This window comes from Manis javanica, chromosome 10, assembly GCF_040802235.1.
Source record: "Manis javanica isolate MJ-LG chromosome 10, MJ_LKY, whole genome shotgun sequence".
In the NCBI taxonomy this organism is placed as follows: Eukaryota; Metazoa; Chordata; class Mammalia; order Pholidota; family Manidae; genus Manis; species Manis javanica.
In genome coordinates this window covers 50,481,741-50,498,096 of record NC_133165.1, presented here as the reverse complement: position 1 = coordinate 50,498,096, position 16,356 = coordinate 50,481,741, and the positions used below count along the sequence as shown (strand labels likewise).

The 16,356-nt window shown below is 46.1% G+C and overlaps 1 protein-coding gene across 7 annotated transcripts; it reads left to right on the top strand.

The window, feature by feature from the left end:
* Positions 1–349: 349 nt before the first annotated feature.
* On the top strand, positions 350–13,470 carry CHP2 (calcineurin like EF-hand protein 2). 7 transcript variants are annotated; one of them, XM_073215399.1, is made up of 8 exons: positions 350–648; positions 851–1,276; positions 1,390–1,470; positions 1,608–1,738; positions 1,906–1,967; positions 2,703–2,825; positions 11,048–11,262; positions 13,041–13,470. In XM_073215399.1, the coding sequence occupies exons 2-8, from the start codon at positions 951–953 to the stop codon at positions 13,183–13,185; spliced, it is 1,083 nt and encodes a 360-aa protein (XP_073071500.1). In that variant the 5' UTR covers positions 350–648; positions 851–950; the 3' UTR covers positions 13,186–13,470. The 7 variants fall into 7 exon arrangements, 6 of the variants coding, with proteins under 6 accessions (XP_073071500.1, XP_073071503.1, XP_073071502.1 ...); XM_073215402.1 differs by having other exon boundaries at positions 354–648; positions 1,204–1,276; XM_073215401.1 differs by having other exon boundaries at positions 355–648; positions 11,048–11,255.
* The last annotated feature ends 2,886 nt before the right edge of the window (positions 13,471–16,356 follow it).

Here is a 16,356-nt window from a genome sequence, read left to right as displayed (position 1 = left end):
AAGTCCTCCAAATTCAGTGCTCTTTCCCCGGACTCAGCCCCACTCTCCGCATCCTCCCGAGGCCCCTCACTTCACCCCTCTTGAGGAGTCCTTCAAGGCATCTCCCTCCCGGCCGGCGGGCTGGGGAGGGGGCCCAGGCGGGGCCATTCCCAGATTGGGACGCAGGCGTCCAACTCCCCTCCCACCTACTACCCCCGTCCAGGGACTGGTTTCGGCTCCCGATGAAGAAGGTCGGGCCTTCGCAGCCTTACTCAGCGGGAACCAGGGAGAGCCCCGGGGCTGGGAGGGCTGGGCAGAGCGTGAGAACGCGGACCGAAGAGGGCGTGGGGCAGGCGGGGCCCTGGCCTCGCCCAGCCTCTCCCCGCGCCGCGCCGGCTTTAGCACCTCCGGCTGGAACAGCCGGTGCGCACCGCCCCTCTGACCCCGCACCTTGCGCATTGTTTTCTCTTCGCCCGGGTTGAGGAACCGCGGGGTTCCCGAGCCTGACTTCCTGCTAGGCCTGTGGCCTTCGGCCCCGGGGCCGCTGGGGCGGCCGCGCCCGGGAAGCGGGAGGAGAGCGCCGGTTCGGCTCCTGCTCCGCCATGGGCTCGCGCAGCTCCCACGCCGCGCGGATCCCCGACGTGGACAGCATCCGGCGGGAGACGGGCTGTGAGTGGGCGGCCGGGCTCCGCCGGAGGGCGCGCGCGGCTAGACCCAGCGTCGGCGGCTGGGCCCCGGGGCGGGGGGGGGGGGGGGGGGGGCTTGACTTCGTGAGTCCGGCGCGGGCGGCCCTCAGGAGGCTGTTGGGTTGAGGGACGGGAGCCTAGGAGACCCCAGCGTCCGGCATCGCAGCGCTTGGCCCGGCGTCCAGGTTGGCGGCGGGTCCTGGTTCCCGGGCTGGAGGGCCAGCTGAATCCAGGCACCGAGGTGTCCTCGAGCCGGACCGGGACTGACGGCAGAGCCGGTGACTGATGGAGGGGGCTGGCTTTATCCTTTGGTCTCCCGAGGGGTGCGCTGGGACCCAGCGAGCCTCCCCGGGTCTCGCACGCCCCCTCCAAGCTCTCCAGCTCAGCCCCCGGCCGCGGTGCACGCCCCCTCCAACAAGCCCCAGTCCTCCGGGGCAGCCGGCGGAGGGTTTCTGCCCGGAGCGCGCGTCCCGCCGCTCGGGCCGGCCGCATCCGGAGCATCCCCGGCGGCCTCAGCCTTCTGCCCTCCGCCCCGCAGTCTCGCAGGCCAGTCTGGTCCGCCTCTACCACCGGTTTCGGGCGCTGGACGGGAATAAGAAGGGCTACCTGAGGTGAGGGGGCGCTGACCTTACGACCTCCCGCCTCTGTGTCTCTGACCCCGTTCTCCTCTTTGACCATCCACGTGCAGTCTTTGCCTTACCCCCTTGAAACTGTGACTTTACAGCCGCTCCGATCTGCAGGAGATTGGGGCGCTGGCCGTGAACCCCCTGGGAGACCGCATTATAGACAGCTTCTTCCCTGATGGGTGAGGCGTCGCGGGGGATGGGGGTGGAGGGGAAGTGCGTGTGGTGGTGGTGGTGGGTTTTAGGGGGAAACATCAGGGACGGAGGCAGAGGGAGGGCCGAGGTGACCCGCGCCTCCGTTCCACCCCACCGCTGGCAGGAGTCTGCGAGTGGATTTCCCGGGCTTTGTCAGAGTCCTGGCGCATTTTCGACCTGTAGATGATGAGGACGCAGGAATCCGGGACCCCAAGGAACCTGAACCCCTCAACAGCAGAATGAACAAACTTCGCTGTGAGTTTGGGGGACCACTGCAGTGAGACCCTAAATTTACCACGTCAGTGAGAGGCCCCAGACACCCCCCAGTACTTTAGCAAGCCTATTGATGATATCACTCCTCCAGGATGACCTTCTGGAAGAGAAACCAAGGACTCACCTTCCTTTCCCTCAATCTCTTCCAGTTGCATTTCAGCTCTACGACCTGGATCGAGATGGAAAGATCTCCAGGCATGAGATGTTACAGGTCAGAAGAACACAAGAGCAAGAGATGCGTGGAGTGTAGGGTGGGTGGTGTAATGGAAGGGTTGTGGTGGATGGGGTGGGTGATTATGGAGGGGGTGCAGATGATCAGGGGATGCATGGGAAATGGGGTGGAGCACATTTGGGTATGAGGCTGGGAAGAGGTCAGTGGCTCTCCACTGGGGGTGATTTGCCTCCTGAATAACAGTGGCAATATCTAGAGATGTTTTTGGTTGTCACGGCTCAGGGAGGAGGATAGTATACTGGCATCTAGTAGGTGGAGGTCGAGAATGCTGCTAAAGACCTTACAGTGCACAGAACAGCCTCATATCCCCACAGCAAGGAGTGATCTGGCCCCAGATGTCAGTAATGCTGAGACTGAGAAACTCTGGGATCAGTGTTGTGATGAAGTGGCAGTGGAACTGGGAATAGCGGGAGGGTGAGGTAGGAATGAGGTGGAGGAGGATGGGGCCTGGGTCATAGAGTTTGGGGTAATGAGCTGGGTGTGTGCTTGAGGTGAGTGTGAGAAAGTGAGAGACAGGCAAGGGGTTGAATAGAGAGGTGTGGGGGGACATTTCTGGGGGATGTGCTAGGAAGGGATAGATGGGGTGAAAATGGATGAGGGCTAGATTAAGAAATTGGTTAATAACTTTTGGGGTGATGTGTGCAAGGTTTGGCGCATGGTGCCAGGGGCCTCCGTGCCTTCTCTTTATGGCTGCCTCTTCCCCTCACTTCTCAGGTGCTCCGGCTGATGGTTGGGGTACAGGTGACTGAAGAGCAGTTGGAGAGCATTGCTGACCGCACAGTGCAGGAAGCCGATGAAGATGGAGATGGGGCTGTGTCCTTCCTGGAGTTCGCCAAGGTCAGAATGCCCTGTGGCCCTGGGAGTTGAGATCAGGAGTCCCTGGGACAGATGGACATGGGAGATGAAGTTGGAAGGAGAAAGCAGAAAGACAGGGTTGGCCAGGGAGTGGTGGGGTCTTGGGGATGCGAGAGGAGGTTGGAAGCTTACAGGGTTGGGAGGCAAACCTTCTGACCCCACACATCTCCCCCCAGTCCTTAGAGAAGATGAACATCGAGCAGAAAATGAGCATCCGGATCCTGAAGTGACCCCTTTGTGCCTTGGGCTACCTACTCAAACTGGTTCTGCCTGGGAGTGTTCCTCAGCCCCCATGAAGGCAGAGCCCCAATAAACTATTCCTATGTCTACACTGAACTCTATTGAGAGCCAAGGAGAGAAAGCTGGAAGGATGTGTGTGTACTACAGTCTAACTCAGTTCATCTCAGATCTTTGAATCAGCTAGCAGTCTTGGTTACAAGTGACTGAAAACCCAAATCAGTGACTTAAGTAAAAAAAAAGAGATTTTAGGGGCTCATGGACAGTAATTAAAAAGTCTGGGAGTATCTTCAGAATAGTGGAAAAGTCTGGAATGCTCTCATTGACCAGACCTTTGTCATATGCTAATTGTTAGAACCAGGAAATAAGGACTGAGGACTCAGGATGGGGTAAAGGATGGTTGCTTAAAGGAAAATGAAGTGCTATATTAGAAGAAGAGGAAATGGTGCTGGCTAGGCAAAATAAGAGATTGACCAAATTCCTGTTGGGTTAACCAAATGGAGGGAATCTTGGAGTCTGGCTTTTAAATAGGTTTTCATTGCTCCAGGAGGTGCATGGCAGGGTGGTGGGGATGGGTGGATGAGGGAGAGGTGATGTAAAAATAATAAACAAGCCATGCCTTCCTAGAATAGGAAACTATTCAAAGATGTGGAGAGTAATTCCATTTTTTCATGGTCAGATGTTCACCCTTGACATATCACAGAATAGAATATAAAAGTGACATAAAATCCTGAGATTCTATGACTGTGGCAGAGTGCTCTGGCTGTACCTGTAGAAGGTGCTGTCAGTGCCCTACCTGTATCCCCTCCCAGGGCTCTGCTGGGGCTGTCTAGCTACATGAGAGCCAATTGTGCTCATATCTTCCCAATTCTGCTTTCAGGGATGTCCCGTTGGTAGCTTGAATTGGCTGTAGTGGCAATATTTACACCACAGACATTGGCAAATGTACTAAGCCAGGGCTTTTCCCATCAGGAGAGTTTGCTGTTCAGCGTTTATCAGCTCACCACTTGCTCAGCGTTCACCATTACTGTACATGCCCATGGTTTCTTTCTTCCCTCTGCTTTACTGAAGTGTAATTGGTATATAAAAACTGCACATAATTAAGATACACAGTTTGTTGAGTTTGGACATACATATACACTCTTATTACCATAGCCACAAGGTAATAAACGCCCATTGTTTCAAAAATTTCCTTGTGTTACTGTTTTAGTTTTTTGTATGTGTGTGATAAGAACACTCAAGGTGAGATCTACCTGCCTAACAAATTTATTTTTATTTTTTATTAAGGTATTATTGATATACACTCTTGTGAATGTATCACATGAAAAAAATGTGGTTACTACATTCACCCATATTATCAAGTCCCCACCTATACCCCATTGTAGTCACTGTCCATCAGTGTAGTAAGATGCCACAGATTCACTATTTGCCTTCTCTGTTACACACTGTCTTCCCCATAACCCCCCACACCATGTGTACTAAACATAATACCCCTGAATCCCCTTCTCCCTCTCTCCCCACTGGCCCTCCCACAGCCCTCCCCTTTGGTAACCACTAGTCCCTTCCTGGAGTCTGTGAGTCTGCTGTTTTGTTCTTTCAGTTTTGCTTCATTGTTATACTCCACAAATGAGAGAAATCTTTTGGTACTTGTCTTTCTCCGCCTGGCTTATTTCACTGAGCATAATATCCTCCAGCTCCATCCATGTTGTTGCAAATGGTAGGATTTGTTTCTTTCTTATGGCTGAATAGTATTCCATTGTGTATATGTACCACCTCTTCTTTATCCATTCATCTACTGATGGACACTTAGGCTGCTTCCATTTCTCTGCTATTGTAAATAGTGCTGCGATAAACGTAGGGGTGCGTATGTCTTTTTGAATCTGAGAAGTTGTATTCTTTGGGTAAATTCCTAGGAGTGGGGTTCCTGGGTCAAATGGTATTTCTATTTTTAGTTTTTTAAGGAACCTCCATACTGCTTTCCACAATGGTTGAACTCGCTTACATTCCCACCAGCAGTGTAGGAGGGTTCCCCTTTCTCCACATCCTCACCAGCATTTGTTGTTCTAGTCTTTTCGATGTTGGCCATCTTAACTGGTATGAGGTGATATCTCATTGTGGTTTTAATTTGCATTTCTCTTATGATTAGAGATGTGGAGCATCTTTTCATGTGTCAGTTGGCCATCTGAATTTCTTCTTTGGAGAATTGTCTGTTCATATTTTAATAGGGTTATTTGCTTTTTGGTGTTGAGGCATGTGAGTTCTTTATTTATTTTGGATGTTAACTCCTTGTTGTTGACAAATATATTCTCCCATACTGCAGGATGCCTTTTTGCTCTGTTGATGGTGTCCTTCGCCATACAGAAACTTTTTAGTTTGATGTAGTCCCTTGTGTTCATTTTGCCTAACAAATTTTTAAGTGCACAATATTTTCTTGTTAACTGCAAGCAGTATGTCGCACAGCAGATCTCCGGAAGGAGCTCATCTTGTGTAACTGTCACTGTGTATCTACGAACAACAGCTTCCTACATCCCCATCCCCCAGCCCTTGGGAACCACTGTTATATACATTTGACTATCTCAGATGCCTCATATAAGAGGAATCATGCACTATTTGTTGCTCTGTGACTGATTTATTTCACTTAGCATAATGTCTACCAGGTCTATTCATGCTGTCACATATGGTAGGATCTCCTTCTTTTTAAAGACTGAATAATAGTCCTTTGTAGGTATAGACCACATTTTCTTTATCCACTCATCTGTCAATAGATGTTTCAGTTGTAAATAGTCCTGCTGGGAACATGGGAGTGCAGATATCTCTTCCAGATAGCTATTTCATTTTCTTTGGATTTATACCCAGACGTGGGTTTCCTAGATTATATGGAAGCTCTGTTTTTGAGGTATCCCAGTGGCCTCTTCTGACAAGGACAGGTATACTCTACCCAAGGGCTTTGCTGGCTCAGGCATGTACTCAGCCTGCGTGAGGGGCACGTCAAAGTACCGGGAAGTTAATGACCCTGAGAGCAGCTCTCATCCAGTGGCAGATGGAAATTGGTAGATAAACACCCAATTTCCTCACTCCTCAGGTGGGACAATTTAAAGGCTTGTTTTCTTCCCTCAGAATCTGCAGCAGGTCTGAGTCCAATGCGCACAGCGTTAACCTTGCTAAAGCCCCCTGTGCTGGATCCTTTTCGCTGTCTCACTTTCCCACACCCCCATTAGTGCTTCCTGGGTCACCTCACAAATAAGCAACCTTGTTTCTGGAGAAACCCAACCAAAGCTGTTCTAAGCCTTCCAGAGCAGAGACTCACACTCCTCTGGGGCCATGGGCACCCTGGGGGACACGCTGAGGAAGCGCTGTTGGGTGATTGTAAGGCTCCTGGCATTTTCTGAGTCCGGGGAGTTTGAGGTCATATACAGACCATGCACGTTTGGGGCCCTCGGAACGTGGAGTTGCCTGGGGTGGCAGATGAACCCATCTTGACTGTTTTTGTAGCAGTATGATTCTGACAGACAAGCCTCACAGTTGAGGGGAGGCGGCAAGAGGATGTTTGATTCCATAGGAAATCTTGTGATTTTTTTTTTTTTGAGAGGGCATCTCTCATATTTATTGATCAAATGGTTGTTAACAACAATAAAATTCAGTATAGGGGGGTCAATGCTCAATGTACAATCATTAATCCATCTCAAGCCTAATTCTCGTCAGTCTCCAATCTTCTGAAGCATAACGAACAAGTTCTTACATGGTGAACGAATTCTTACAGAGTGAATAAATTCTTACATGGTGAACAGTACAAGGGCATTCATCACAGAAACTTTCGGTTTTGATCATGCAATATGACCTATAAACCATCAGGTCAAATATGAATATTCATTTGATTTTTGTACTTGATTTATATGTTGATCCCCCATTTCTCCTATTATTATTATTATTTTTATTTTTAATAAAATGCTGAAGTGGTAGGTAGATGCAAGATAAAGGTAGAAAACATAGTTTAGTGCTGTAAGAAGGCAAATATAGATGATCAGATGATCAAGTGTGTGCCTATGGACTAAGTATTAATCCAGGCTAGACAAGGGCAGCAAGACATCCACGGATGCAGAAGATTTCTCTCAAAGCAGGGGGGGTGAGGTTCTGAGCCTCACCTCTGTTGATCCCCAAATTCTCACCTGATGGCCCCCCTGCGACTGTGCCTGTCTTAGGTTGTTCCTCCCTTGAGGAATCTTACCCGTCTCTGGCTAACCAGTCATCTTCCGGGGCCATACAGGGAAATGTAAAGTTGGTAAGTGAGAGAGAAGCCATATTGTTTGCAAAGGTTAGCTTTTTACTTCTTTGCAGATTTATGCCCTGTGGCTTCTATGCCCAGCACTTGTCTCGAGGTATCTTTACCACCTGGAGGAATTATGATACTCGGTAAATTCGATATGAGGCACGAATTCTATTTAAGGTTTGTAATTAGGAAGGAAGAAGAAAAGCTATAGATGTAGCATATGAAGGAAATCTTGTGATTTTTGTCAGAGGTTTGCCACATAGACAAAAGCTTTCCAGTTGAGATGTGTTTTTAGTCTTTGGCCCTGATCAAAGGTGGGAGGTAGGGAGGGGGGATAAAAGGCACTGCGTGTCTTGGGGGAAGATCTGTATACAGAGAAATGGGAGAGAGAGAGAAGAAGAGAGAAAGGAGGATCGAGGAAGAGGGAGTAGAGAGTGGAGGGGGAGAGAGCTGGGGAGACAGAGAAAGAGAGATACCTCTATAGCTTCTCTTTTTTCCATTATAGTGTTTCTCAAGTTTTCCTTATGGTAAAAATATGATTAAAAAGTTCAGACCCTTTGGCCCCATTCGAGGGCCCCAAGTCTCCAGGGAAATCCATATTTTTTATATAGGATTCTGATGTTGGATTTAATATATGGTTCTGAAATCCAAGGACCAAACTTTTAGAAACACTGACCTACAGCTTTTGGTCAGGCTCCTGGTGACAGCTCTCTGTTGGAGATTCCCCAATATCCATAAGGCTCCGAGTGTAACCCTGGCCCATCAGCCCTCAGAAAGGCCTCCCATCCCTGCCTGCACCTGCTCTGTGCTGAGGACTAGTGCTCTTGACCTAGTGAGGGTTACTGCAGGCCACGGAGGTTCCCCAGACTCCACTCACTCTTCTGGTGGCTGGGGGAGCAAACTACCCCGCCCTCCCTCAGCCGGAAGGCCCCCCATCCTGCCCAAGCCCAGGAGCTTGGAGACGTTTGTCACGCAGGAGGGAGGGATCTCAGTCTGGCTGCTGGGTGTAGCTGTGTGAACCTCTCCCTCCTGATATTCACTCTGACAGTTGACTGCGGATATGTTCTGGGAGGTGGGGAGCCAGCTGTGGCGGGTGGGGAGTGGCGCTGATGACTCCAGTGGGGGGCCTCTGTGCTAGAAGCAGCAGCTGCCAAATTTAGTGATTTGTTTACCACCCTCATTATTGTTGTCATATAGTACTTACAATCTGTGCCATTATTTAGTTATTATTTGCCTATACATGGACTTGTTGAACATTGATATACTTGAGTTTATAAAGGAAAATGATGATCACTTCTGTAAATTAGAAACCAGTGCCAATTGCTGTAAATAAAATAGTTGTACAAAAACAGTACATACAAAAAAACTCCTCCAAACCCAAAAATGTCAAAAAGGGAGATTAACAAGTGTTAAAGAGCTGCAGAAGATAAATCTGCTTCAAACAGAGCACCTCTTTGGTGGTCTGAAGGGTGGAGAAAGAATTGAGAAGGGCAGAGATACGTTTCACTGTGTGGTTCAGTGTTATTTAAAGCTGTGGGGTTACTACAGAAAATCATCTTGTGCATGTGAGTGGTGTATTTCCTGCACTTTGGGAACCACCAGCTGAGAGGAACCAAGAGAAAGGAGTCCTGGGGGCAGCCTGCCTCCTTCAGGGGCTACTGGAGGCAGACTGCAGTGGGCTGGACATCCTGATTGTCAGGCTAGGCTTGGTCAGACTGGACTTGGTAGACGTTGGTCACTGAAATAGAGTCCACTTGCTAGGTCAGGCCTGAGGAAAAGCAGCAGGATGTTAAGAGAAATGATTTATTACAGAGCTGAAAATGTTAAAAGTGAGGGACGTTTGTTTCCAGACTAGGTAAGGCCGTGAGCTTGGAGAGGCGCCAGTGCATTCACCTGCTGGGTCAAGACAGCAGAATCCTCAAGGGAGGGGATAGCGACAGCTTTAGGCCTGTGCTTGGGACCCTCACCAGAGGGGACAGGCTCTGGATCTATGCCAGCTTGTTACACTGGGGCTGCTGCAAAGGACTTTAGCTGACCTGGAATTTTCTGGAAGAACCCATCTACAAATAATGAAGATGGGATTTCCTTGCAGAGGTAGCTGGACCTGAGACAGTGTAGGGAGGCCTGGGAAGAGAAGTACATAGAAGGACCTAGGTAGTGATGTGGATAACCCTGATTAAGGCTGTCATCATCTCTTCCTACCTAATCAGGAGAGTAGTGAAGAATCCTGAACTTGACTCAAATAGAAGGAAATGAGGGGTTGTCCTCAGTTCCACCCAGCCAACACCAATAAAACTCAATGTTTAAGAGGCAGTTTACAGACCTGATTTCCGATACAGACCTAACCTGAAAATCAGTGTGGTTCAGTAAAAGTAACTTGAGTTTTGGAGTTCCATTAGGCCTGAGATTGAATCAGGGACCCTTTAATTACTCACCATACAACCTTGGTGAGTCCCTTCGCCCTTCAGTGCCTCAGCCTCTATTATCTGTGAAAGAGGCAGGTAGTATCAGTTGCCTGGCAGAGCTGCTGCGTCTTGTTCTTTCCCTGCCTCGCTCCCTGCTGCCCTGGCCCTGCTTTACTTCAGCTGAGGTCCTGTGGCCCCATCATAAACCAGGACTCTGTTCTGTAGCAGTTAGGGTTCTTTCTGTTGTTAACTGACTTATGAAAGAACAGGAATTTATTGTTTCATGTAACTGAAAGAACAGTCCAAGGTACACCTGGCAAAGGAGAGTCCCTAAGGCTCAGTGATGTCATCAGAGATTGGTCTTTTCATTTGCCAACTCTGCTTTCCTCTGTGTTGGCTTCATTCTTAAGCAGCAATCCCAGTGAAAGGAGAATGTCCCTTTACCAACAGTTCTGCCCAAAGTCCCAGAAATAACCTTCACTGGAGCCAGGTGAATGTACCACTCTGATTAGCAGACCTGGTCACATGCTCAGTCCAGGAACTGGAGACTGAGGTCTTGCTTGAGCCAAATGCAGTGTGTGTGGGGGGGTGTGGGGGAGTGTGGGGTATGGGGGCTGATTTCCTAAAAGGAATCAAAATGCTGTTGCCAGAAGAGGGCTGCATGCTGGGCAGGCAAAATCAACAGAGAGCCATATGCTAATTAGGTTATTTTGGCTACAGATAATGAAACTGCCAGGTAACAGTGGCATAAACAATTAAGACAACTATCTCGCATGCTAAGATGTTTTTGGTGGTAGGCAATCCCAGAGTTGTTGAGAGGCTCAACACCTTTATGCAGGATCCAAGGTCTTTCATCCGCCATTCCTCAGTATACTGACTTTGAATTCTCGGGTTTGTTGACTCATGGTTACAAGATGGCTGCTGTAGCTCTAGCCATCACATCCTAACAAATGTTTGAGTAGTATGGCCAGGGCAGCTAAGAATAACTGCTTTCAAGTCCCTTTATTTTGATCATTGAGGAAAATCTTAGAACTATGCTTCTCTCACAGACTTCCCTTTACTTGTCATTGGTCAGAACAAGAACACCTCTAGTTGTAAGGGAGGCTGGAAAAATGAATAGCTGACATTTTCAAACTTTATCATGGGAAATGGGCTTTACCAATCATGATAAAAAGGGGGAGAAATAACAGCTGTGTAGTGTATTATTCTAAGTGTGACTGTGATAAAGACAACCCCGAAATCTGATGGCTTACAACAGCAAGCACCTATTTCTTGCTTATGCTGTATTTTGTTAGCTGTGGATCAGCTGCAGCTCTGCTCGACATGTCGTCTTCCTGGAGGACCCAGGTGGAAGGAGCAGCCCTGCCAGGGACATGCCATTCTCAGGGCAGGATGGAAAGCAAAGGAGCTGCAGGAAACCCGGCCACGTTTCTGCATGGACCTGGCGTATGCCTTGTTGGCTTGGATGCCTGTGCCCAAAGCAAGCCACATTCCAACCTAATGGTAAAGGGTAGGAAAGTTTGCTCCTCCCACAGGGAGTCACTGCTTATCAGATGATATTCTGGTTATCTGCTGCTGTGTAGTAAGTCACCTAACACTTTACAGCTTAAACAACTACCATTTTATGATACCTGATGATTTTATGGATCAGGGACTCGGGCAGGGCTCAGCCGGGCAGTTGTTCTGCAGCAGGTGGTGTGGACAAGGTCACTCTGCAGCATTCAGGTGGCAGGTGGGCTGGTATGGAGGGTCCAACCTGATTGTACAGGTCTGGCTCCTTGGTAGGGATCCCTGGAAGGCTGGGCTTTCCAGCATGGACTACTTCCATGGCAGCTCAGTGTCCCTAGAGAGAGATAGTAAAAACGCCCAGGCCTGGAAACTGGCACAGCAGGGCTTTGCCATTATGGATCATTGAGCCTTTAAGAGGAAGTGATATAGACTCTGCAGGGAGGAGTATTACAGAATTTAGGCCATCACTTACATGCCACGTGAGGCTACTGGTGCAGATGTATAATCTTACAGGGAAGGGAAGTAGGCATTTTAAAATAGGAATTTTAAGATGGCCTTTCCCTTACCAATCAATGTGTATTAAAATTACTAAAACATAGTTATGTTAAATAGTTATATATGTCAGTTATGTTATATAACTATTACATTTGTTATGCTACATAGTTATATTAGCTACTGCTTAACATATACGCTAAATAATTAAATTAGTTGTCAGCTAATTTAATTATCATGAAACCAAAATAATTAAAATAGTTGGGCCACTGCTATAGAAAGATGAATGGGACAAATGAAAATACAGATATATATATATATACACACACAACACACACACACTTATACAGTATGGTATATATTTATGTATTAGACTCCCCAATCACTCCCAAAATGAAATAACAAATGGTTTAGCAAAAGGATAAAAGTGAATATTAATATAATTTTGAGATGCCCAAGGCTTTTCTAAGAATAATCACCAAGGAAAATGTTAATAGTGTTAAGTATATAAAAATAAAGAATTTCTGTATATCCAGAACATTAGATATCAACATTAAAATTTTTGAAGGTAGGGACAAACAGGAGGATTATTTACTTTAAGTATATCAGATGAGGGGTTAAATTTTTTTCCATATGAACAGCTGTTTCAAACCCATTATAAAAAGATGAACATCATATAGGCAAAAATAGGAACAAGAAATTTATAAAAATATATAAATGTCCAAACACACATTAAAAAAAAAGTTTAGTCTCAAGGTTGGTTAAATTCCAATTAAAACCATGATTCTTCTGAGAATCAGTGGTTTTATAAGTCAAAAACCCTAATAATGGCCATAGTCTTTGACCTTAGAACTTTCATTTCTAGGAATTTATCCTAAGTAGAGTAAATAATTATGGATGGGCATGAAGATTGACCTATCAGCTGCTCACCTAAATATTGTGTATAAAAATTTGAAAAGCCGAGTCCCTCCACTGTGAACAGTACAGGTGGGCAGCTCTGGGGTGCCCATCAAGAAGGAGCTTCCCCTTCACTGCAGGGAGTGTTGGAGCTGACAAATTCCAGTGTTTTTCTCTTCAGGATCTATCTCAGCTCTCAAGCCACATGCCCCAGAGGAAGTCTGAGCAAGATGCCAGGGCCTGGCCAATTTTGCTCATTTGTGGGACTCTGTTTAGGGGAACTGTTGCCCCATAACCCCCCTTGGGTCAGCTGAACCTTTGCCAGATCTGCATCGTGGCCTTGAGGTTCTCTCTGGCCAATTCTGTGTCCTCATTATTTTGTCTTCCTAGGTGTTACCCCCCAAAAGCCTCTGTGCTCCTAACTCCATCTCAGCATCTGCTTCTCCGAGAACCTGATGAACAGCCAGTTAAGTTCCGTGAGTGCTGGATCAGAGAAGCAGAAGCACTAGTGGTGAAATGGAATGATAGGGAGTAGACCTCATGCAGCTGTGGGCTCAGGGTATCCGTGGTCAGGTAATCAGTGTGCAAGGTCACCACTCTTCTGAATCTGGTGTTGGACCTGAAGTCAGCAAGGCCAGCAGTTGGGAAGGAAGAATACACAGAAAGTGGAGGAATGCAAAAATGAACAGAAGCCCTAAGGACAATGTGGAACCTACAAGGACAAACAGGAAGGGAATTCTGGGGAATGTAGTCCCAGCTTGGCTACACTGAAGCAGAATGAAGCCACCAAAATGCAACTGATTAAAAATAATATGATATATTCATACATTGAGATGGCATTTATCCATTTAAAATGATGTCGTGGATGAATATTTATTGTCCTTAAAAGAGAACAGTATGTACAGCATACCCCTATTTGTAAAAATCTATATAAACTTATAAAGACAAGTTTCTAATATGTTAAACATTTTAAAACAAAAGTCTAATCAGTCACTTCTCTCCTTTGTTAAAAACCAAAATTCAACCGAGTAAATTGGCTAATTGGCTTTATTCAGTGATTCAAATTGAGCATCTGTCAAGCAGAGAGATGGTCTGTTGAACTGCAGTGAAGAAAAGGTTTTTAAAGGTAGAGAGGGAGCCCAGAAAATAGCAGTTATTAGCAGGAATCCATTGTTTTGGCAAGGCCACACTCCTAAGGGGAATGAAAGGGGTCTAGTAATAAATTTCCTAGTGCTGACCAGGAAATTTCATGTTGACTGGTTAAAGGTCACATTCCTAGGGGATTGAAACTACACTTAGGTTGAGAATCAAGTCTTGGTTTACTGACATAGGACCATCAGCCAACTCCATCTTTGGGCCTGTGGTTTTCTTTTTAACACCTTTAAATTCTTAAATAGTTTCCCACTACTTAGAAAGCCTAAGTATTTTGGCAGCTTGCCAGGCCCTCTGTAATACAGATCACCTCTGTATTCTTTCCAGCTTCATCGTGTACTCCCCCAGGCCGATTGTTCCATGTTCTAGGAATGCTAAACATTTGAGGATTTTCTTCAGTGGCACCATGTGATTTCTCACTGACTCTGACTTCCCTCTTCACTTGGACTGTCTTTCTCCCCAGTCTTTGCCTGATTAGTTCCTACTTATTATTCAAAGCCTCTCCGGGTGGTACTTTGTAGAACCACTTCAACTCCATAGTTCACAGAACTGCCTGAACATTAAAATAAATTACCTTGGAAACTTAAAAAAATACAGATCCTTGGTTTTCAGCAAAGCCCTGCTACAATGTAAGTTGCAGAAGCAGAGCCAGGAATTCTGTATATTATCTTGGAAATAGCTTTGTCTGCAGATGACAGAGGCCCAAAATAATAAAGGCTCAAACCAGAAAGATGCTATTTTTGATGAAAGTCAAAATTGACATGACAGCTCTGCTCCGCATGTCTGTTAGGAGGCCAGATTCCTTCCACACTGTTACTCTACCCTTCCTAGGAAGCTGTTCTCCTCTGTGTGGTCCAAGATGGTGTACACCATGGATGCTTTCCAGCCAATGGGAAGAGAATAAAGGGGGCAGGAAGGGAATATACCTTCTACTCAGTGAACTCGTTCGAAGCTGCATACGTGACTTCCCCTCATATCTATTGGCCTCAACTTAGTGTAAGATACAAGAGATGCTGGGAAATGTTGTTTTTATTCTGGATGGTCAAATACACCTCTAAAAGTTCTATTTTTTAGGAAGAAGAGTAGAATGGATTTTGAGGGACACCCAGTAATGTCTACCACAGTGTATTTAAAAACTCAGCTTCCCAGGGGATTGCTCCTGATGGCTATCAGTGTTTGGAACTACTGGACATGAGTAGTTCTTAGCGTTATCCCAACCATATGGGATAACATATCAGCATTGATCACACTGTCTTAGAACAATCTCTTCTTGATGGTCTTCACCTAAGAGAGTAGTCTCCTTAAGGGCAGGGACCCCATCTATATTTCTGAGCCTGACAATTGTCTGGTGTACAGTAGATGCTCAGTAGACTTTTGTCAAAGGAAATGAAGAGTGGTTGCACATATTCCATGGGCATAACATGAAATTTAAAATTTCTTAAGTGATTATCAAAGTCTTTTAATAGCTACATGGCTTTGAACTACAATAATTGAAATGTTATATTTTTACTAAATTGTAACTATAAAGGTATAATAGAAACAGCTGCTTCTTATTGAACTAAGCCCTCCACAAGTATTACCTCATTTAATTCTTACAACAAACCTAGGTGTTAGGCACGTTTATTAACCCCACATTATGGATGTGAAGTAATATTCTCAAGGTCATGAAGCTACTAAGTGGTGAAGTCTTTGGTGCTTGTTCTTAATCATCAAGCTATTCTGTCTGTTGAGAAATCACTAGTTTTCAATCACATAAGTGTTTCTTTTTATTAAACATTCTCCCTGATTTTCCTCTAATTTTATATATGAATTTTCATAATTATACTTCAGTATATACTAATTCGATATTGATGGAGTTAGGGCAGGCTGCCCCAAATATACCATTTTGGCATGTTGATTATCTTGAATTAAAGTTACTTAAGAAACAGCAAGGACACACTGACCCTCCTCTGTCCCTCTGAAAGGAGAAAATCAATTCCCCAAGGGAAAGGTTCTCTCCCCACCACTGGAGGGTGGAAGGCATCCTTTTCACCAGAGATGGGGAATTCAGAGCTGGGAGGGCTGTCTAAACAAACCCGGTTTCTTCTTCATTAACCTGCTACTGCAAGCCCAGTCTCAATTCTTCACAAATGTATCATTTCTTTGTCTAAAGGACATAACAACTATCTGCTTTGGTCACTTCTTTGAGTCTCATATTTTTATGAGCTCCTGTACATATGAAATTCAGAGGTTGTTTTTCTCCTGTTAACCTGTCAATGTCACTATTAGACCAGCCAGAGAACCTAGAATGGAAGAAAGGAAAAGTTTTCCTCCTCTGCAATATTTAAGAGGTCCACTTGTCACATCCTAGTGCAAAAGTAATTCACAAAAATTATTTCATTTAATGCTTAAATCATTAACTTCTCCTTGAAACCCCTACCAATCTCTCTCCTAAATTTGAGCAATAGACTCAGTTTAGAGTGAATGATTACTTAATTATTAATATTCTCTAACACTCCGACATGCCAAGTACTAAGCTAAAAGCCAGTGTTACAGGAATTAGCAAGAGAACCCC